At 47.3% G+C, this 22,815-nt stretch overlaps 1 protein-coding gene across 20 annotated transcripts in view; it reads right to left on the bottom strand.

Annotated features, from left to right (window-relative positions):
- Positions 1-22,815, bottom strand: part of SLC35D4 (solute carrier family 35 member D4) — a 128,579-nt gene that overhangs the window by 63,460 nt on the left and 42,304 nt on the right. For 8 of the 20 annotated variants that reach the window (XM_070050391.2, XM_070050392.2, XM_089305260.1 and 5 more), the window contains 7 exons: positions 20,054-20,131; positions 15,654-15,679; positions 10,221-10,272; positions 7,973-8,021; positions 7,186-7,231; positions 6,393-6,428; positions 1,644-1,678 (listed from right to left, as the gene is read on the bottom strand). In XM_070050391.2, the coding sequence (XP_069906492.2) occupies positions 1,644-1,678; positions 6,393-6,428; positions 7,186-7,231; positions 7,973-8,021; positions 10,221-10,272; positions 15,654-15,679; positions 20,054-20,131 (322 nt within the window). Of the gene's footprint in view, positions 1-1,643; positions 1,679-6,392; positions 6,429-7,185; positions 7,232-7,972; positions 8,022-8,314; positions 8,545-8,769; positions 8,895-10,220; positions 10,273-14,129; positions 14,271-15,653; positions 15,680-20,053; positions 20,132-22,815 lie in introns of those variants that run through there. The other 12 variants (XM_070050394.2, XM_089305267.1, XM_089305265.1 and 9 more) reach the window with 7 other exon arrangements.

The following is a 22,815-nucleotide window of genomic DNA, read 5'->3' as shown; positions in this document are numbered from 1 at the left end:
GGACTTGAGCCATCCTCCACTGCCTTCCCAGGCCACAGCAGAGAGCTGGATGGGAAGAGGAACAGCCAGGACTAGAACTGGCGCCCATATGGGATGACGGCGCTGCAGGTGGAGGATTAACCTACTGCACCACGGCACTGGCCCCCAAGAATGTCATTCTTAAAAGTCTTAAGGTCACTGGGTAAGGGAGCCAAGGAGCTCCAGTCCTCTGAGTCAGTGATCTCCCACTGCATTCAGCACACCACAAGGAGCATGACCACTGAAATGTGCCTTTTCAGCCATGCCATAGTCAGGTACTATTGCTTCATCCCTGACTTCTGCGATGGTTTGAGTGTAGTTGATCCCCACCAAAACCCTATGTTCAAACCCAATCCTCACTGTGTGGTATGAAGATGGTGGAAATTGAACCCGACTATGATATTTATAAGTGGGGTCTCAGGGAGGTGATTAGGTGATTAGACAAGGTCACTGAATCCTGGTAGTTTTGTACAAAGAGGGAAAGAGACCAGAACAGGCACAAAAGACATGTGGGTTCCCTGTCTCTTGCCATGTGACACCTTGGGCCACCTGAGGACTCTGCCCATGCGAAAGCCATCATTAGATGCAGCCCCTCAACCTTGGATCAGACCCATAAGCAAAGATAAGCCTCCTTTTTAAAAACTTATCCAGTCTGTGATATTGGGTTACTAACAACAAAGAACTAATACAACCTTAAAGCCTTTCAAAGCGAAAAGGCATGATGGAAGACAGTCTCGTGGGTAATTTTGAATCTGAAAAGCAACTACAGAGTGAGGGCGGCAACAAGGGGAGGGTAAGTGTTCTTTTTTAAAAATAACATTTATTTATTTATTTATTTGTAATTATTTGAAAGGCAGAGAAATAGAGACAGACACAGAGAGAAAGCTCCCACCCCCTGGTTCACTCCCCCAGTGAATGCCGCAATCACTGGGGTGGGCCAGGACAAAGCTGGAAGTCTGGAACCCATTCCAGATCTCCTACTGGGTGGCAGGGACCAAAGTACCTGCGCCATCACCTGCTGCCTCTCACAGTGTACATTAGCTAGAAACTGGAATCAGAAGAGAGCTGGTAGACAAACCTGGCACTCCACGATGGGATGTGGGCATCCCAAGCAGTGGATTTTTGTAAAGACTAAAGGCTTGGCCAAATGCCTGCTCAAGTTTTAAAAGTTGGTTTCTTTAATCTGCAATTATGAAAGTTAGATGGTGGCATACGATAATAATTTATAAAATGATGTCAGCAAGAAGTAGGGTAAATTTAAACTTTGCCACCAAATCTTTTAGCACTACAACTGAAGAACGATTCTGGATGCTTGGAGAAGGAATTTTAGAAGAGGCAAAACAAGCACTAATCTACTCAGCAGGGCACAGCCCTGAGTGTCAGAGGCCATAGAGATGAGCAAGCAGATGACCAAATTCAAGAGGGGATAAGAAGAAACTCCTGGCAATAAATCTGTTGTGGGTCATTAAGAGCAGGATCAAATATGTAGGCTATTCCTTTCTTCTCAGTTTGCCATTTAGGAAAGCAATTCTGATGAACTGTCTCTCAGAGAGATAGCCAGGGACAGTGCACTGGGCTGAACAGGCAATACGAAACACACAGAATGACTGCTCAGGCAGACTTACCTGTTGGGGGAGACGCAAATGCCAACAGCACCACACTGAAAAAAAAAAACACAGCACAGGAGTTAAGAAAGCTTCTGTGTCACCAAAAAATAACCGAAACTGCTACCCATTCTCCTTGGAAACAGCTGAATGAACCTAAAACCAAATTGTCTACACTGATGGGTCCCATTCTGCTGAAATCCAACAACTCTGAGACTCTCAGAGTTTCCAAGATGTTTGCCAAGATGATCAAATCCACTCTTGGGACAGTCAGAATCCTTGGTCCACTACAGGGCTGGCTGGGTCACTTTTCTTGGCCTTGGCTTACCCTAATTCTACTCATTCTCACGTAATTTCCCAAGATTATTTGTAAGTTAAATAAAGCAAACTCCAGGTCACAAGTAGGCTGCAATGTAAAAGTGGGCTGCTTCATGGGAGCTAAGAATATTATTTCACAAAATTAATTGTGGAGGAGAGAGTTACATTCCCAACAGTCTAGCCCACAAATCGAGTATCTACCTACCACGTGGCTGACCATCACCTGGGCTACTTGGGCTACTTCTCAGCAAGTGCCAAAGTGGCGGGGGGGGGGGGGTAGAGGGAGAAGGAGGTTCCTTTGATGAAAGTGGCATTCCACCCTGGCACCCTCCCCTCTCCCTTTCTGGAAACCTCTCTCATCTCCCAGTGCCCCTCTACCATGCATATGGGCTACCCAAAGCTCACTGTGAAAGGCCACCCCCTCCCCACCCCACCCGCTGCTTTCTGTACCCTTTTCTATCATAGCTCCATGCCATCCAGAAGGCTGATCTAGCCAGAGCTCAGGAATAAGATTTGCTACTTAAATATAGAGAGGTTTCGCTTTTTTTTTTTTTTTTAAGTGCTGAGGACCTACAACGGAATAGCCCAGCACAGTGACATGAATCAGAATCTCCGAGGGTAGGGTGCAGACAGTTGTTCTGTGTGGAAATTTCATGTGTGAGAACACAACATAGACTCTTCAATAGGTGGTGGCATTGGGTAGCATGAAGACAGTCCTGAGCAGGGAAGTCACTGTCCACTCAGCACCGCCCTGCTCCTGGGGTTACCTCCCTGGCCCACAGCTACTTTTCTCAGGTTCTTCCTTTGCCTCGCTCCCAAGGCACAAGGTCTCCAACAGCCCTCGGAGGGGTGTAGACAGAGGTCGGGAGGAGGGCCAGGAGAAAGGCGATAGAGAAGAGCCCCATGTCCAGCACTCAGAAGCTGTAGGGTTTACATGCAGCTCGAAAATAAAATACACACACTCACATGAGACTGAAGATTTTGCAGTGACTACTCCTTGGCACAGGCTTTAAGTCTTTGCTTGCTATCTTGTCTCTCTTTGGAAAGCACATGCCTTGTACAGATTCCATTACTTTATCTCCCTGGATTTCCCTTTTGGTTATAACTTCAGAAGCAAAAGTTATTCTCCCTACATCAGGATATGAGGGGGTGTCTTTCTATCCCAAAATATCTCCCAGGGCCTGTCATCATATCCCAAATTCCATCATCAGAATCACTCCAAACAGTGACCCCAAAGTAAAATATTAGGGGGTAGAAATCAGAAGAAATAATTAAAGAACTGGCTCTCTAGTCCCTGTCTGAATCTCACAAACAGCCATGTGTTGCTTAATGACAGGATACGGTCTGAGAAAACTGCTGTTAAAAATTTGTGCAGACATTGCAGAGTGTAATATACGAACTGAGATAGTCATGGCATCATGAGAGGATAGGAGACACTCCTATGGGCCCACTGTCATAGAGGCAGTCCACTGTGGATGAAAGCACTGCTACACACCACAGGACTGTGTAGCTTTAAACCTCTCCCCCTAATTCCTACGCTGTGGCCTCCTTGGAGACAAGAATCAGATGGTATTTTTATCTGGATTCCAAGTACCCAGCAGTGGCAGACATACACCTCTTGGGGTATCTGTGATGGGACCATGTTTGAAGAAAAATACACCTTAAAGCACCCCATAGTTGTCAGATTATAATCTACAGGTAAACTCTGTTGAGGAAAGTATACTAATATAAGCATATTTTTTTAAAGTTTATGGAAACTGAATTTAAGAAAAAACTTATTTGGTGCAAAATCATTGAAATCTACACATAGTTTTTTCATAATACGCATTTTTCCAGGGATTTTTCGAAGAACCCTATTATGAACAGATTTTGGATATTCTGCATCAAAATAAACTTAATTTCTTTTTAAAAAAAATAACTTTCTATTAGAGAGAGAAAGCAAGGGAGAAGCAGACAGGCAGGCAGAGAAACCTCCCATCTGCTGGGAACCAGAAACCCAATCCAGTTCTTTCATTTGAGTAGTACAGACCCAACCACCTGGGCCATCAACACCCATTGCCATCAGGGTGCTCATCAGTAAGAAGCTGGACAGAGAGTGCAGCTGGGACTCAAACTCATGCACTCCAACATGGAGTGCCTATTTCCCTTGACACACACACAGTCTCGTCTGCCAACTGAGTGGGTGCAGCATGAACAGGTAACGAACGTCATGGTGACATTCTAGTTAACAGACTGGGAGAGACTAGAGTTTGCCTGAGAATAAAGACAGATGGCTCTATAACTACATCCCAATAGCTACTCCTTATAGGTCACCTAATTCCCAAAGTGCAGATCAAAGCCATACCTGTGTTTAGAAATTCCACTTATTCTCAGCCCCATATATGATCTTCTCCTTTCCTCTTAACCTTCATCCCTTCCCCCTACCTTGTACCCTACACCTTAATCTATATTAGAAACATTTAAAAATCTGGGTTTGGGGGTGGCATAATGGTATATGGGGTTGGGCCACTGCTTGGGATGCCTGCACCCCATGTCAGAGTGCCAATAAGAATATGGCTGCTCTGCTTCTGATCCAGCTCCCTACTGGTTCCTCTGGGAAGCAGCAGGTGATAGCCCAAGTACTTGAGTTCCTACCACCCACATAGAAGACTTGGATGGAGTATGGAGTATGGAGTTCCTGGCTCCAGGCTTCAGCCTGGCCCAGGCCTAGCTATTAAAGCTATTTGGGAAGTGAACCAGCTAATGAAGGGTCCCTATCTCTCTCTCTCTCTCTCTCTCTCTCTCTCTCTCTCTCTTTATCTATCTCCCCTATCTCTTTCTCTCCCCCTTCCTGCCTTTCAAATAAATTAATCTTTCTTTAAAAAGGGTCAGGAAGCAAATACACCCTCACTGGAACAGGGTATACCCGAGGTAAAGAATCCAACTATTTTCCTCTCACATAATATTCAGAGTTTAAACCAATTCGTTGCTCTGGCTGGCTGTGCTCCAGGCTGGCACACACAGGGACAACCCAGAAATCATGTGAATTACAGGACCCTGGAGGCTAACTCTCTCTGCAACCAGTCAGTGCCAATGGGAGCTCAGATGGTGGCCCTCATTCTGATTCAAACATTTCATCACTTGCATTGGAAGAAATTACCTGGAAACAGGGTTGTGGCATTACCAAGATGTGCCTGGCCTCTACTGGGAGGCTGGAGCACCAGGCTTACAGGCAATAAATGTCCCCACATCACCTGGGAAGCTGGGCTGGAGGGGAGAGGGCAGAACTCCCTGGGGGAAACAGTGGGGAGCATGTTCTCGTATTTCTAACGTGGTTCAGTGTCATGGAGACATTTTAAATACCAAGAGACTTCCACATTTCCAGAAGAGTATCTTGAAAGGTAACTGGTGCTTGTGGGCAGAGTGGAACTAATGCCTGCTTTCAGCTGAGTACAGGAGTGGCCCACAGCCATGCTTGGGGTGGATCTTGCTTTCCAAAAGGCACTTTAGGCAATATTAAGATATTTATGAGCTTCATCTGCATATAGAGAATTCAGCTCACACTGAACATTCATGCCAAGTAACTTCCTCCAGAGGTCAGCAAGACCAAGCCTCGGGGGAAGCTCATCTCTGCCCTCGGGCACCAGGCCAACCTGGGCTCCCAGCACCAAGCCTCACTTTGCTTCCCAATCAGGTCCCTGTGGTACACAGCAGGAAACTCCTAAAATCCAACAAGCCCCAGGCTGTGCTCCACTTGGGTCAAGGGTACAAAGCAAAGTCCATTCACCTTATTTAAAAGTTATAAACAAAGCCTCAAATGTGGTCCTTAAAAATATACTTTCAAAACAAACTTGAAATCCAGAATCCTTGCAGTCCCCAGAGCTTCATGTCAGAAATTGGCAGCACAGGGCAGCCTCCAGCTCCAAGGCGCCCACTTTGCTTTCCATCCAGGCTCCTTCTGTGCCCCGAGAGCTTCACACACATGTGTGGGGACACCTCAGCCTGCAAGGTCACCTACACTCTGTCCCCTACGAGTCTCTTTGGACTCCCCTTGGCCCTAGGATCGAATTTGGAGAGCAGAGCTAGAGAGACTGGGAATGATGCTCATGGCCTCTTGGATTGGGTTTCTAGGGTACAGTCTAGAAGCGAGGGTGAGGGTGTGGGCCCTGGGAGGAACTTCCCCTTAGCTCCCAGATGCTATGTCCCTGGTGGGAGAAGTGGGACCCTCTGGAATTCAGGGCTGCACAGAGGCCCCTCTTTGTCTGATCTAAGGGCGAGACTACCATTTAGTTTCCTCAATGCTGGCCATCTCATAAATTATTCAACTTGGTTTGATACCTGATAGGTATATTGGCACAGAATTCCTTAATCAAACCATTATTGAAACATAAAAATCCATTAGCTCTAGAAGGATATGAATTATTTCTTGAAAATCATATTTTTATTAAATCATGTATTAAATTATAATTTTACCTGAATATATAGTTTAAATACTGCTGGTCAATGTCACTAAGGAATAAGAGAGGAAAAAAAAAAGAGAAAACGTGAAATAACGGAAGTATTTTACATACATAAAATTGTCACTATTCTCTATCAATAAATTCTATCTCCATATCATTCACTACTATTGTGAATTATCGATAAACAGAGGAAGAGCACTTTATACCCCAAATCTGGACCAACTGTGTTTTTTAGAAAGCTTTTATTTAATAAATATGAATTTCATAGGTACAATTTTTGGATTATAGCAGTTCTTCCCCCCATAACCGTCCCACCTCCTACTCCCTCTCCCATCCCATTTTTCATTGATTCACTTTCAATTATTTTATATATAGAAGATCAACTCTATACTAAGTAAAGATTTCAACAGTTAGCACCCACACAGACACACAAAGTATAAAGTACTGTTTGAAGATTAATTTTACCATTAATTCTCATAGTACAACTCATTAAGGACAGAGGTCCTACATGGGGAACAAGTGCACAGTGACTCTTGTTGATTTAACTTATTTACGATGTCAGTAATCACCCAAGGCTCTTGACATGAGCTGCCAAGACTATGGAATCCTCGAGCCCACAAACTCTGACATTTAGACAAGGCCCTAGTCAAAGTGGAAGTTCTCAGGCCACTGGACTGGCTTCTTGGGCGGCCATTTATATCAACTGAAAACACAGGGCGCTCCTACAGCATCTCTGGCTGGAGGAAAACTCTCCTAACGCGGCCCTCCCTCTAACCAAACAAACCCCCCAGACAAGACGCGTTTACCTTAGGGCGCTGGACTTCCGGGTCTGCCGCACCATTTGATAGGCCCCTGAAAAGGAAGTGACGTAGTCACTAGGCTGGCTGGCTGCTAAGGAGCTTCCTGCGCGTCCAGGGAAGCCCAACACCCGCATGGGGAAGGGCCTCTTTCCACCAGCGGGCAGGAGTGGGCGGAGACTCGGGGAGCTCGTCGGTCATTCGGGTGGCCGTGGAGCTGGGCGGGGAAGGCTCCGTGGCCACTACAGGCCCGGCTGACAGGAAAGTTGCCTTTCCCTCACACGACATCCGTCAGAAAGAAACGCCTGGATTTCCAACACTGTCCACCGTGTACACACAGCGGGCCACTGCTTCCTCCCGCAAAGACTGACAAGAAACACCGAACGTGGGATTGAAGTACAATCAGATGGCCCTTCCATTTCACCAGTTCGTGTGTGTGTGTGTGTGTGTGTGTGTGTGAGATGCTACTGAACGGGCTTTTGATAGGAACTTCTGGCTGGCCTGCCCCCATTTTTAGGGGAGAGGACCCAAAACAACCGGCATTCAAGCAGCAGACCGCAGCAAGCAAAACTTGAACCAGAGTCAGTTCGTGTTTGTCACAGAAAAAAAGGAAACCAGATTGGTAATAAAAACAGTTGAGAAAACCCATGTTTAAAAAAACCCTGCAAATGCCCGTTAAATTTGAACCTTGACACCTTGGATTTAATTTTCCCTATTTGTCCTGGGTCACTAAAAAGTGAATATACAATAAGGTCTAAATAATACAGAGTGAAGCAAACATTGTTTTAACACTTACCGACGCAGAGTAAATGAATTACAGCCCAGAAATATCCATCCGGATCAAACTGTAAGACAGGATTTAAAAGAGAAAACAATGGCTCTCTGTACAGACGACAGAACTCTCAGTCATCACCACACTGTGCTAAGCGAGGGCTCCCCTGCCGGCCGCCTGGCCTCTCGCCCAGCGGCCCACATCTCCCCACGGAGCCTGTCGGCCTCCAGCACCTCACTCCCCACGCACCGTCAGACTGGGTTCAGTTCCCAGCTCAGGACACCCAAGGACCTCTCCGACAAGCCCCTCTCCCAGCCCCTCCCACTGCATCACAGCTCCCACCCCTGGAGAACAGGGATGACTTACCTTTCACAAGCACGAGTGCCCCCCCCCCACAGCTCAGCCGAGGGGCCCCTCCTCTGCCTCCCTTCCTTGTCATTCTCCACGCGACTCACCAGCGCCTGGCACACACCAGTTTCTTCACTCTCTGATCATCTGTCTCTATCTCCACCCTCCCTCCACGGTGAGCTCTGGCGGGCAGGGATTAGATCAGGGGTAGGCACAGAGGAGGTGCTCACTAACACTGAACCCTGCAGTACTAGTACTCCAGGGCTTTGTTCGCTCTGTCTGCTTTCTTCTCCTGGCTAACTCCTCCCCTTTCCTCCACATTTAGGTGCCGTGCGGTAAGCAGAGCCTTGCTCCAGCATCAGAAGGATCTGGGTTGAATTCCCAAATCCCCACTCATTTGTTAGCTGGTGCTCTTTCGGGCCCCATTATTTTCTAGCTATGAAATGGAGATAAATAACAATCCCGACCCTTACAGAAGTGCCTTGAGATTTTCAATGAAACACGACACAGAACACAGCAGCACAGAGCCCGGCCCACCGCAGGCTCCCAATACCCGTCAGCTGCTCCTACTTGTGGACTCTCCAACTCTTCCGAGGGGCCCTGGCCCCTGAGCCAAAGACTCTGTTGACTTCTGTTCTCCTCCCCCTCGCTCCGCCCAGACTCTGACTTCTGCCTAGACAAAGACGGATCTTTGTGTCCCCAGAGCCTGGCTTAGTGCCTGACACTTAGAGGGGACTTAATAATGCTGGGGAGGAAAAATAGGGAGTGGGTGCCGGCACTGTGGCATAGTGGATAAAGCCGCGCCCTGAGATGTCAGCATCCCAAATGGGCACCGGCTCAAGTCTTGGCTGCTCCACTTGGATCCAGCTCCCTGCTAATGTGCCTAGGAAAGGAGTAGAAGATGGCCCAAGTACTTGAACCCCTGCCCCTACATGAGAGACCCGGATGAGGCTCCTGGCTCCTGGCTTCAGATTGGCCCAGCTGTGCCCATTGTGGTCATTTGGGGAGTGAACCAGCAGATGGAACATCTCTCTTTCTCTCTCTCTCCCTCTCCCTTCTCCCTGTAACTCTGCCTTTCAAAATAAATCTTAAAAAACAAAGGAGGAGGGGAGTGAAAAAGAAAGGAAAGAAACCTAGCAACGAGATGACTCCTCCAGGGGTGGGGTCCTCAGAGCCTCATAAGGAGAACCCAGGAGCAACTATTTGGCACAGCAGTTAAGATGCCCACGTTCCAGGACAGAGCAGCCAGGGTTCAAGTCTCAGCTCCACTCCGGATACCAATTTCCTGCTAATGCTCACCCTGCGAGGCAGCAGGTGGTGGTGGTTCAAGGAGTTGGGTCCCTGCCACCTGCTTGGGACAACTGGATTGAGTTCCAGGTTAGTGATTTCAGCCTGGCCCATCCCTAAATATTGTGGGCATTTCGAGAGTGAACCAGCAGACAGGAGATCTACACCTCTACTCCCACTATTAAATAAATAAATAAACAAACAAACAAATAAATAAGTTAAAAATAAAAGGAATCCCAGCTTCAGCAGAGGATAACGAAGTGAAAACCCCTCCGCAGAAGAGGAGGCCATTGGGAGGAGAGGAAACATCAGCTTTGTCTCCATGTCCAAGGCTGGAGTTGCTGTGGGACCGGTTTGCATGTCAGCAGTCATGCACCAAGGGATGCCTGTGTGAACTGAGGGTGCCCTGCAGCACATGCAGAGGGCAGGGCTCACAGGCCACGACGCTGCAGCCTTGGGCAGAAGGCGAAGATCTGGGACAAAGAAGTTGGGCAGGCCGAAAGGCGCCAGCCTGAATGCTTCGGAATGACTGCAGAGACCAGGCTGTCCTGATTCTAAAAGGAAGGGCGAGGAAATTCTGCCTGTACCTGCAGAGTGAAAGACACTTTGGAGGCAAAATGAGCTCACCTAGACCTACCTGGGCATCATTGAAGGGAAGGCATCCCGCGGCAGCCAGGAGGAAGAGGGCACTGTGGAGAGGGAGATAAAACACGGCGGCTTTACCGTTCAGCATCAAATCATTTCCCAGAGCGTGTGGAGGCTGAAGTGCAAAGACCTCACGAGACCAACCCAGTTCCTCCGTTCATCCTCTTGAGAACCCCACTCCCTGCATGCTTTTCATCATGTGTGCATCGCTGACAACCAGACATTTCCCAGTCAGGGATCACGTGAGAAGCACGATTGGCTCACCTGAGATCCACAGTCTATGAGACATCTAGTAAAATCAGACTGTTTTCATTTCAACCCCTGATCCCCAAAAATGCACGAGTGGAAAACAGGTCATCAGACCACTAGGATGCCAGTTACAAAAATGATGCCCTGGAATGTGCACTAAACCCTTTGTACACCTCCTGAGCCCCACCTTCAAGCTTCCTATCTCCAGTCATGGGACAGAACGAATCATGTGCCTCCTGCTATGGTGCACTCCGAAGGACACAATGCCACTCACTCGTGTGCTCCTCCTGCCAACATGTGGAACCTGAATTGAATCATGAGAGAATGCTGAGACACAACCAAATTTAGGGACAGCCCATAAAACTATGCACCTCTGCCCTCCACAAATGTGAATGCAGTGAAAGAAATGAAAGACCAAAGAACTCTTCTAGATGAAAGGCTAATGAAGAAACATGGACACTTTAGAAGGAAAAGCGGGGCAGTGTTAGGGTAACTGGCAAAACTTGACCAGGGGCTCAATGTTTGATAAAAGTATTATATCAGATGTTAATCTTCTAAATGTAATCATTGCACTGTGTTTCTATACAAGATTGTTTTTAGGAAACAGACTTGGAAGCATTCAGGGGTAGGGTCAAGATCTGCAATTTATTCTAAAATGATACATAAAGAATAAGAGTAAGACTAATAATAAATATGAGCCTTCCCTCCATTACTACAGGGCAATGGATCTGAGACCCCTCACAGATACCAAAATCCACAGATGCTCAAGTCCCTTATATAAAGAAAATGGTGTAGTAGTTGCGCATAACCTACACACATTCTCCTTACACTTTAAATTATCTCTAGATACCCAATACAAGGCAACTGCTATGTAAAAAGTTATTAAATTATTTAAGAGATAAAATGAAAAAAATAAGTCAGTTTAAAAGGCAGTTCAGTACAGACGCAATTTTTTCCTCAAATATTTTTGATCCTCAGTTCATTGAATCTGTGGGTGGAGAACCCAGGGATATGGAAGACCAACTGGCTTTTCTTATGTATGTTGTATGCTATTTATGTATGTTTATACATATACACACATATGGAGTGAACAAGAAAGCCAATGCAGAAATGTTATCAGGGGGTGGATCTAGTCAACAGTATAGCAGCCATTGTAATTTTAATTCTTAAAATTTTTCTATAGGTACAAATTTTTTCTCAGATTTAAAAAAAGTATAATTAGCATCATCTTTTTTTTTTTTTTATTTGACAGGTAGAGTTATAGACAGTGAGAGAGAGACAGACAGAAAGGTCTTCCTTCCATTGGTTCACTCTCCTAATGGCCACTATGGCCAGCACTGAGCCAATCCGAAGCCAGGAGCTGGGTGCTTCCTCCCCGTCTCCCATGCAGGTGCAGGGCCCAAGCACTTGGGCCATCCTCCACTGCCCTCCCGGGCCACAGCAGAGAGCTGGACTGGAAGAGGAGCCACCGGGACTAGTATCCAGTGCCCCAACCAGGACTAGAACCCGGGATGCCGGCGCCATAGGTGGAGGATTAGCCTCGTGAGCCACGGCGCCGGCCAGCATCATCTCTTCTACATACTGAAATTTCTACAGAGGAGATGGGATGGTGCCTGAGCCTTGCTTTCAAACAACACTGGAATATGGGAGATGGGGCTTCATTACATTCTTCCATCTACTTTTCTGTTTATTTTGAGATTTCCACCAAAAAAAACACATTTAACCTGTTGGAGTGAGGTGGACACTATGGGAAACGGTGGCTTGATCAGCATAGCCCTGACTGTTAATGAACAACTTAATACATTATCCCTCTTAGTAGTTTTTTTGTCTGTTCTACTTAATATGACTGGTTTAGTTCTGTAATTGATGCACAGTTATTCTTAAGTGTTGAAAATTAACTGAAATGTGATCCCTGTTGAACATGGGAGTGGGAATGGGAGAGGGAAGAGATGTATAATTTGGGACATGCTCAGGCTGACTTGCCCCAAGTGGTGGAGTTGGAAGCATACCAGGGGATTCCAATTCAATCCCATCGAGGTGGCATGTACCAATGCCATCTCACTGTTCCAGGTGATCAATTTCAGTTCACAGTTGGTCATGGTGGAGGGACTGGGAGTCAAAGGGAGCACATAGACAAGTCTAGTACCTGCTAACGCTAACCGATGGAGTAAATAAAGGGGAGAGTGATCCAACATGGGAAGTGAGATACTCAGCAGACTCATAGAATGGCAGATGTCCTAAATAGCACTCTGGCCTCAGAATCAGCCCTAAAGGCATTCAGATCTGGCTGAAAAGCCCATGAGAGTATTTCAGGCATGGAAAGCCAAGACACTCTGGCAAAAGATCTCTGCGAGTGAGATCCCAGTGGAAAGAACAGGTCATCAAAGAAGGAGGTACCTTTCTCTGAAGGAAAGAGAGAACCTCCACTTTGAATATGACCTTGTCTAAACAAGATAAGAGTCGGAGAACTCAGAGGGCTTCCACAGCCTTGGAAACTCATGACTGGAGCATAGGGAGACTACTGATGCCATAGACAGGAGTGTCAATTGGTAAAGTCAACAACAGGAGTCACTGTGCACTTACTCCTCATGTAGGATCTCTATCCTTAATGTGCTGTGCATTGAGATTTAATGCTATAACGAGTACTCAAACAATATATTTCACTTTGTGTTTCTATGGGGGTGCAAACTGTTGAAATCCTTACTTAATGCATACTAAACTGATCCTCTGTAAAAAAAAAAAAAGAAATTATCAATTCCCAACTTGACTCTCACTGGGATTAAACATGACAATAGGTCTGATCTGATTTCATCATCATTTAAAAAATCATCTATTATTTTTCACTTTATGTTTCTGTGTGGGAGCAAACTGTTGAAATCTTTACTTAATGTATGTTAAACTGATCTTCTGTATATAAAGAGAATCGAAAATGAATCCTCATGTGAATGGAAGGGGAGAGGGAGTGGGAAAGGGGAGGGATGCGGGTGGGAGAGACGATATGGGGGGGGAAGCCATTGTAATCCATAAGCCGTACTTTGGAAATTTATATTCATTAAATAAAAGTTTAAAAAAAAAAAAGTCTTGCAAAACCAAATTAACATTGCCAATCACAGGTAGTTTCAGAAAGCGATCTACATTAATCAGTAAATTGACTTGGAGCTGGTTCAGTAATCACTGCTTTTTAGTTCCTCTCTTGCATTTCCTATTCCAAAAGACCTTGTCTCTAGATTTCCTCAATCATTCTCTCCTCCTAAATGAAGGCACCAGAAAACCCAAACTGTCTCTTAGTCTTTTCTCTCTCTCCATTTTACAAATACAACAAAACATACGAAGGTACTTCAAAAAATCTGCAGAAAAATGGAACTACATGTTTATTTCAGTGCAAAAAGGTCTGAAGCCCATGCAGAGTTTTTCATAACACACCTTTCCCGTGAACTTTGTGAAGATCCTCACTACTGCCTGGTCCATCAGGCAGCAGAGGACAGACGGTCAGAGGCATGGACAAAAGCACTGAGTAGGGCATTTCCACTGTTAGGGGCCTGGGTCACATGGCCTCTCACATCACTACGTATTCCCCCCACATACAGAATTCTTCATTCTGTGTCTTTATGTACCTACACAGACATACTACACATATGTGACATACACAAACCTGCCACATGTAGTCACGCTGACAACAGTAGTGCTACTCCGGAGTCTTCACTGCTACGACCACATGGAGTTCAAGACGGTACCCAGATCAGCACAGCCACTGGGCCACAGGCAGGAGAGCTGGCACAAGGAACCCTGGGAGGCGGACGCCCGCCTTGGGACAGTCAGAGCTCAGGCAGCTTCTCCTCGCCCGCTGTCGAGGCACACACACAAATGGCCTTGAGAAGAACCCAAGGCCAATATCAGTGTGTGTGGAGGGGAGATGGTCAGGGGTCTTCCTGGTATTACACAGAAGAGGGGAAGAGCAGAGGACGCTACTGGGTTTGGTGTCTTCTTGTAGTGGGAAGGGGGTGCTCCCCCATGCATAGAGAGTGAGCCCCAGAGATCCCCTGAAACAGACGGCCCCTCAGGGACGCAGGAGACTGCGACAGTGAAACAGCTGCCTTGCTTCCTGCCACACTCGGCTGTAAGCAATACCCAACTCCATCAGGTGTTAGTGAGCTACTACGCCTCTCTAGAACACCTGCTAAATTGCCTTTTAAACAAGAGGACAGGGCAGGTGCTGTGGCATAGCGGGTAAAGTCACCACCTGCGACGCCTAGCCTCCCATCCAGCTCCCTGCTAATGGCCTGGGAAAGCAGCAAAGGATGGCCCAAGTACCTGGGCCCCTGCCACCCAAGTGGGAGACCAGATGAAGCTTCTGCCTCCTGGTTTCAACAAGCCCTGACTGTTGCAGCCATCTGAGGAGTAAACCAGCAAATGGAAGATCTCTCTCTTTCAAATAAGTAAATTAATTAAACAATAAAATAAAATAAACAAGAGGATGAGTCCTGTGTTTTTGTTTTATGTGCTCTTCTTGCAAGCTGCAGCCTGCAATAAAGACAAAATAAAGGGGGGGGGGGGGGAGTGAAGAGGATTGGCTGAAAGCCCAGAAATCTCTGAAGCGAAAATCCGAAATCCATGCATCAGAGTGTCTCTGCTGGCTGTCTGTCTACGGGACTGAGCTTCTTAACTACTGCAGAGCAAGAAGGAGGCTGTTACAGAACAAGGCGACCAGGGAGAATTAGGGCTGAGGAGGATGGACCTGCGAGGAAACTGAGGCACAAAGGGTATGAGACCTGCCCCGTGGTCATCCTGCTGTAGTCCAGGACTATCACTCGGATACCAGAACTTCCGGGCTAGTGCTTTTTCCACATGGAAAATCTCAAAGTGCCAATGAACTATGAGCGTTATATTACAAATTTTAAGTCACTCCCATGTTGGTTATTTTCACTCTCCATCAGAATTGCACAATTATTAGCGAAGATTTGGGCATCAAACAGCTGAAATCTAGCCCGGGTTGGTGCAGAAAAAAAGTGCAGAAAAAAAGGAGAGATAGTAAATTTTAAACAAGACACAAAATAGGATTTTAAGTGTTTATAATACAAACATAAATTCTTCTTTGGCAACCAGAGTATGACTTATCAACAAATGGTTTAGCAATATCCAATTAAATCTCGCATTTTACAAGTTTTTTTTAACTTACCTGCAGATCTTTAGAGGAGGTATTTTCTGTGTGAAAGCAGAGACACATAATTAGTCTTCAAAAACTCTTTTTTTCCCCCTTTAAAAAATTTTTAGTTTAAAGGCAACTGAATGACAAGCATGTTTATTGGGGGCTTAACAGCTTGGTGCAATTTCATATTTATTGAGGCTTTTTCAGCTTGGAACACATGAAGGCTGGCTCAGTCCCAGAGCTGAGTCACTTCGGCAAAGCACTTTTACCATTAGAGCTGCATTTACTCGTCAAAAACAAACGACACTGGGCCAAGTGTTCAAGCCCTTTACACACCAAGCAAACGGGAGAAAGAAACTGATGTGACCTACACAAGGAAAGAAATTAAGCTCTTGTTCAACTTCTATTCTAGATGTGTCTCTTTAAATATTCCTTTAATTCATTCAGCTCCAAATCTGAGCAGTCCTATGAATTACCTAGTATGATGCAAAAATTAAGAAAGAGAAAAAACTGCACTGGCATTGTAGCAAGCGGGTAAGGCTGCCACCTGCCTGGTTTGAGCCTGAGGTGCTCCACTTCCAATCCAGCTACCTGCTAATGTGCCTGAGAAGGCAGCTGAGCCTGGGACCCTGACACATGAGGGAGACTCAGATGGACTTCCCAGATCTTGGCATCAGCCTGGACCAGCCCCAGCCATTGTGTTCCTTTGGAGAGTGAACCAGGGGGTGGAGGATCTCTGTTTCTATCTGTCTGTCATTCTGTCAAATAAAGTAAATCTTAAAAAGAAGATGACAACGGAGGAGGAGGAAGACAAAGATGAAGAAGGAAGAAGAAGAAAGAAAAAAAGAAAAAGGAAGGGAGGAAGGGAGGTATAGTGGAATGAGAAGGCCATGCCAAGATAGCTGCTAGCAACAGAAACTGCCTGGCAACAGGCTGTGATTGGTTAGGGCATAGACCGCCCCTTGACCGTATTGGCTGCCTTGGCTATATAAGCTGCTGTACCAACTGAAATGAATAAGTCTGCAGGCTGCTCGCCTCTGGCCGGGTTTCACCCAACTCCCAGGGTCTGTGTGGTGACTCTGCACCTCTTGCCCCCACCATGCTCCTCCTCTCAGAACGAATCCACCTCAACAGGGAGGAAGGAAGGAAGAAAGGCTATTGGACATGTTTCACTACTCCTAGCAAAAAGGAAGAAGGAAGCTTGGAAGGGGAGTATGAAGCTGGCGTGCCCTGGAATGAGACACTGATTTGAGCCATACCCTATCCCCTCCATCCCATCAGTTTCAGGGACTCAGTCCTCTACATGGAGGAAGAAAGTTCTGGCGGGAGTAGCACAGCTTTTTCTATATTTGATATAGGAAGTGGACAGGCAGGGTGACTGAAGAATTCTGAACATTTCAGAAGGATTATTTTGCTAGTCGAAGACAAAGTGCAAGATTTGATATACCCAGTTTAGATAAGATATGACATATACACATTCTATTGAAAAGCAAAGAGTTGACAAGAGAAACAATGTGGTTTGCTATCAAGGTGATCTTAAGTTTCATCTGCTAGGGGTTAGCACTGTGGTATAGTGGGTTAAGCCTCTGCCTATGGCACCACCATCCCATATGGGCTCCAGTTCAAGCCCTGGCTGTTCCACTTTTGGTCTAGCTCCCTGCTAATGGCCTGGGAAAGCAGTAGAAGATGGCCCAAGTCCCTGGGCCCCTGCCACCCACGTGGGAAACCCAGAAGAAGCTCCTGGCTCCAGAGCTTCAGATCAGCCCAGCTTTGGCCATTGCAGCCATGTGGGAAGTGAATCAGCAGATGGAAGATATCTCTCTCTCTCTCTCTCTCTCTCTCTCTCTCCCTCCCTCCTTCTGTCTGTAACTCTGCCTCTCAAATAAATCAATAAATTTTTTAAAAACGTTTTCAGCTGTTACTAAATAACCAACTGACCACTGTTTCCATAAACAGGATCTATTTGTGAAGCACCCTGCTTTGAAGATGTGCCTATTGCTTATCTTTCATCTCTAGTCTCTTCCAGCACTCTGCACCACCATGACTGCACCACCCCCTGGTGGACAGTCAGCTCTTAGTACAGAGCGGAGAGGAAGCCAGCGGCAAATGCTGCTCCATAAGCCAGGATCACAGGCTAGTTAACAGCCAGGGGTTCTACATCACAGACAAGGGCATTCCAGGCACTGAGGTCACATGGTTTGGCTTCAGGTGTGCTGGACCCAAACTAGACCTTTCTCTGCCACAGCCCACCTGCCTGTCCTGCAGTGACCTCTATCTGCCCCGGGCCTCCGTAAGCCACTGACCGTCACTTGCTGCTTCCTCTGCCTGCCTGGAGTGCCCTTGCTCCTCAACCAGCTGGAAACTCTCCTCCCAGCCTGTGTGACTCAGCTCACATGCAGCCCCTGGGACGCCGTCCCTGCCCCTTCCCGGCAGACTTGCTAGCGGGCACTCCTGCTCCACCCACACCTCTGCTCCGGCTCCCTTGATGTTCTACCGGAATCACAGCCTGACCCCAGCTCCTCTGTTCGACTCTGGTTACACAGAGTACTGAGTCCTCTACGTCTCTGCAGCTGTGAGCCGAGCAAAACACTTGGCATGTGGGACATAATCACAACTGTTCACAGACAAATGAACCAATGAAGAGCAGCGTTTTTAAATTCAGCTGTGATCAACAGATCCACAAGGCAATAAAATTAACTCTATGAGCCTCAGATTACCTTGCAGACAAACTGCATGCATGTGGGAATGCATACACAAAGAACTAGCTGTAGATGGTGACAATGAATTGCAGGCTTCAGACAGAGCTTATTTTCATAACCTAGGAAGGAAGTCAACTTTCCAAAACAGATTCTAGAGGCAGGCATTAGGTGCCATGGTTAAGCCTGGAATTCCAAATCCCATAGCTGAGTGCCCGACTCCGAGCTCCACTCCTGATTCCACCTTCCTGACCTGTGCGCTTTGGGAGGCAACAGACGATGGCTCAAGCGATTGGGTTTCTGCAACCCACAGGGAGACCCAGATTGGGTACCTGGCTCCGGCTTCAGCAGGACCCTACCCTGGCTGTGGCAAGCATTTAAGGTGTCTTTTTGCCTTTTAAGTAAAAAAAAAAAAAAAAAAAAGCCTCATAAATAAAAGTTGATTCTAGTAAAGTGTACACATAGTGGACAAAATAGGCCTCATGCAGCACTGGACAGTGGGTAAGGTGGTGAGCTCCTGTGTTCCTTAGGGGGGTGCGGTCAGCTCAGCAAGACTCCTGGCTGGACGAGAGGAAGCTCACATGCATCAGGACCACATCAAGGGGCCGGTGCTGTGGCGCAGCAGGTGAAGCGGCCATCTGCAATGCCAGCATCCCATATCTCTCTCTCTAATTCTGCCTTTCAGATAAATAAATAAAGCTTAAAAAGAATCATAGTATTAAAAAAAAAAAAAAAAGAGCACATCCAAGCCATTGCCACCACAGAGCAGATGTTGCCACTAAAATGCTGGAAGCCATGTAACACCTCTGAGTAGGCACTGACCGTCACACTCTGCTTCATCCAATGTGAAACAATGGCACGAATAAGGACTCCGACAGTGTTCATGAGAACAGGGTGCATTTCACCATTCGTGTAAATACATCTGTCTGCATGCCCAGAAATAAAATCAGGAAGGACACAGCAGTTTCCCGGGGAAGGAGGAGCACACCATTTCCAGGCTTTTCCCCTGCACTTCACATCTTCTTACATTCATAAAGCAGAGAAAGCAGTCTTTTTAGTTTACTTATCTTTTTTTAAGAATTACACACGGAGAGATGGAGAGCCAGAGGGAGAGAGATCTTCCATCCACTGTTTCACTCTCCAAATGGCCACAACAGCCAGGGTTGTGCCAGGCTGAAGCCAGGAGCTTCTTCTAGGTCTCCCACGTGGGTGCAGGGGCCCAAGGACTTGAGCCGTCTTCCGCAGCTTGCCCAGGTGCATTAGCAGGGAGGGGACTGGAAGTGCAGCAGCTGTGATTCCAGAGCCTTTACGTGATGCCAGCAGCACAGGCAGCGGCTTAATCCACTGCAGCACAATGCCAGCCCCCAAAGGGCTGATTAAAAACTACACTTCCCACTCAATAGCTTCCTAATTTGCCCTGACAAGAAATAACGTTGTTTCATGTTAGCGAAGTGGGAGGTTGGTTCAGGTTCACACGAGGACAGCGAGAAGTGTGACCTCCCGAGGGTCTGGTGTAGCACTGGCCTGGAGCCGAGTCCCACTCACGTCCACCAGCATCCCCATTTACACAACGTCAAAACTGCACCCCTGGGAATGAGTGATGACTGCCAGGCAGCCTTGGGCCAAAGCCAGTGGCAGGAAAAGGCAGACTCTAGGTCGGGCCATCAAAAGAAGGCGGCTTCTCTGAAGACGTAAAACAAGCGAAGGGAAAGCAAGGTTGCACATGACCGTTACCTCTTTCCAGAAACACGTCTGGCAGCCCCAGACGATCGCTGCAGCTGCATTATGCAAAATGAGAAACACAGCAATGGCCTGCAAGAAAACAGAAGGGTGAGCTGAACATACTTCCTCCCACTCATCACCCCATGGCTCTTGATTTATGCTTAAACATAAGAATGGGTGGGCCGGTGCTGTGGCGTAGTGGGTAAAGCCGCCGCCCACAGTGCCAGCATCCCATAGGGGCGCCAGTTCGAGTCCCAGCTGCTCCACTTCCAATCCAGCTCTCTGCTATGGCCTGGGAAAGCAGTGGAAGATGGCCCAAGTCCTTGGGCCCCTGTACTCATGTGGGAAGACCTGGAGGAAGCTCCTGGCTTCAGATTGGCACAGCTCCAGCAGTTGTGTCCAACTGGGGAGTGAACCAGCAGATGGAAGACCTCTCTTTCTCTCTCTCTCTCTCTCTCTCTCTCTACCTCTCCTTTTCTCTCTGTGTAACTCTGACTTTCAAATAAATAAATAAATCTTTTTAAAAAACTAAGAATGGGTGGGAACCTCTGGTGTTCACAGGCGACCCCTCTCCTGCAGACTCCTGCAGGGATCCGTACCGTTACGGGGCAGTTCTTGGAGAGTGGCTGCAGAGGCTCCCTTCCTACAGGATTCTCAGCAAAAAACATTTATTCAGCAAGGCTGGCATGTCAGGCACTGTCCCAGATGCTGGGGACACCTCCCACGGACAGGATGGACACGTGCTAATGAGCAACGTGCGTCCATCAGGTGAGGGCTCAGACGGAGTTCACAGGAGGATGAACCCAACCCAGCATGGGGCCGGCACATCCTGGAGGGAATGAAGACCAGATCCAGAAAAGAAGGAGAAAAGCAGCAGGAGCCAAACAGAAGGAGAGGGTGGGGAGTGCTCCGGCAGAGGAGGGCATGGAGGTCCAGAGGAGAGAGCAAACCTGGCGCCTTTGGTAGGAAGTTGAGTGTGGGTGCAACAGAATGAGGCAGAGAAAAGTAGGGAAGGGGAGAAGGGGGAGACGCGATTTGGGCCACATCAGGGAATCAGAACAGTCCTGGGGGCACAGCTGACCAAGACATGAATGGATCTGTTTAAAGGAACCTGATGGATGGGGTAGGGGGGAATGTTTGGCAGGCCATTAAGCTATCATTTAGGATACCTGCATGTCATACCGGAAAGCCTGGGTTCAAGTCCTGTCTCCTCTGCCTTTGATCCAGCTTCCTGCTAATAATGCACACCCTGGGAGGCAGCAGTGGCTCAGGGACTTGGGTCCCTGCCACCCACATGGGAATCTGGATAGAGTCCTAGCCTCCTGGCTTTGGCCTGGCACAGCTCTGGCTGTTCTAGTCATTTGGGTAATGAACCAATGGATGGAAAATAACACTCTCTCTGCCTGTTAAATAAATAAGAAAATAAATAAATACAAATATACAACATAGCAGCCTCAGGAAATTAGCAAAAAGAGTGACAAGATGGTAGCCTGAACTTAGTAATAACATGAAAACAGAGAAATATCAAGGAAATATTTAGGAAATATTTAAATAACGGGGATGAACTTTGCACACATGAAACTAAATGGGAGAAGAGAGAGATATGTAATTGCCAGTGGGTTACTGGGGTACCAGGAGCCAGTGCACTTGGCTGGTCTGCTGGTTGCCAAGAAGATAAACCTCTCCTAACCTGCTAGGTGGTCCTGCTGTTGACGAGGAAATGATGTTCCCTGGAGGGCGGAACAAGACAAAGAAGAAGAGCTGGGCTTTGGGCACTAGAGTGGGCCCTGGGTCCCAGCTCCTGCATCTGCTAGTGCAGCAAGACACACATCCAGCTGCAGCCTCCTCCCCAGTAGCTACAGGAGGTGCTGCAGCTGCCGAGAGGAATGGCTGGAATCCCACAGGGGAAGGACGTGGAGAGTGGCCCAGGATCACAGCACCTGGACAGAAGCCCCAGGTCACAGTGCTAACGTCACCCACCAAGGAGCAACCTGGGGGACATGCTCCAAGGTTGTGCTGCTCACTTACTTTCCTTTTTTAAAAGATTTCATTTATTTATTTGAGAGGTAGAGTTATAGACAAACAGGGAGAGAGACAGAAAGAAAGGTCTTCCATCCACTGGTTCCCTCCCCAGATGGCCACATCAGCCAGAGCTGGGCCTATCCAAAGCCAGGAGCCAGAAGCTACCTCTGGGTCTCCCATGTGGGTGCAGGGGCCCAAGCACTTGGGTCATCCTCCATTGCTTTCACAGGCGTATTAACAGGAAGTTGGATGGGAAGAGGAGCAGCCAGGACTGGAACCAGCACCCATATGGGATGCCAGCGCTGCAGGTAGAGGCTTAGCCCACTATGCCACAGTGCTGGCCCCGGGCTCACTTACTTTCAGATAGGTTTGATCTTTATCATTATGGAGGATATATGTGTACTGTGGCTTTTTTAAAAAAAATAAACTTATCTTTTCCCACTTTTCCAAGAACTTTTCCTTTTAATTTTAATGTGGTTACTTGAGGAGAGAGAGTGTGCTCCCATCCTCTGATTCACTCCCCAGATGCCTGCAAAGGCGGGGCTGGGCAGCCAGGGAGTCCATCCACATCTCCCCTGTGGTGGGTGGTAGAGACCCAAGTATTTAAACTATCACTGCTGACTCCCATGAATTAGCAGGAACTAGTAGGAAGCTGGAGTCAGGAACTGGGGGCGGGAATCAAACTCAGGCACTGCGAAGTGGGATGCAGGTATCCTGGTATCTTCACCGCTAGGCCTAGCACTCACTTCTGC

The sequence above is a fragment of the Oryctolagus cuniculus genome, chromosome 10 (genome assembly GCF_051225735.1).
Source record: "Oryctolagus cuniculus isolate XC-2025 breed Fujian yellow rabbit chromosome 10, ASM5122573v1, whole genome shotgun sequence".
NCBI classification, from domain to species: Eukaryota; Metazoa; Chordata; class Mammalia; order Lagomorpha; family Leporidae; genus Oryctolagus; species Oryctolagus cuniculus.
This window is presented reverse-complemented; position numbering and strand designations above follow the sequence as displayed.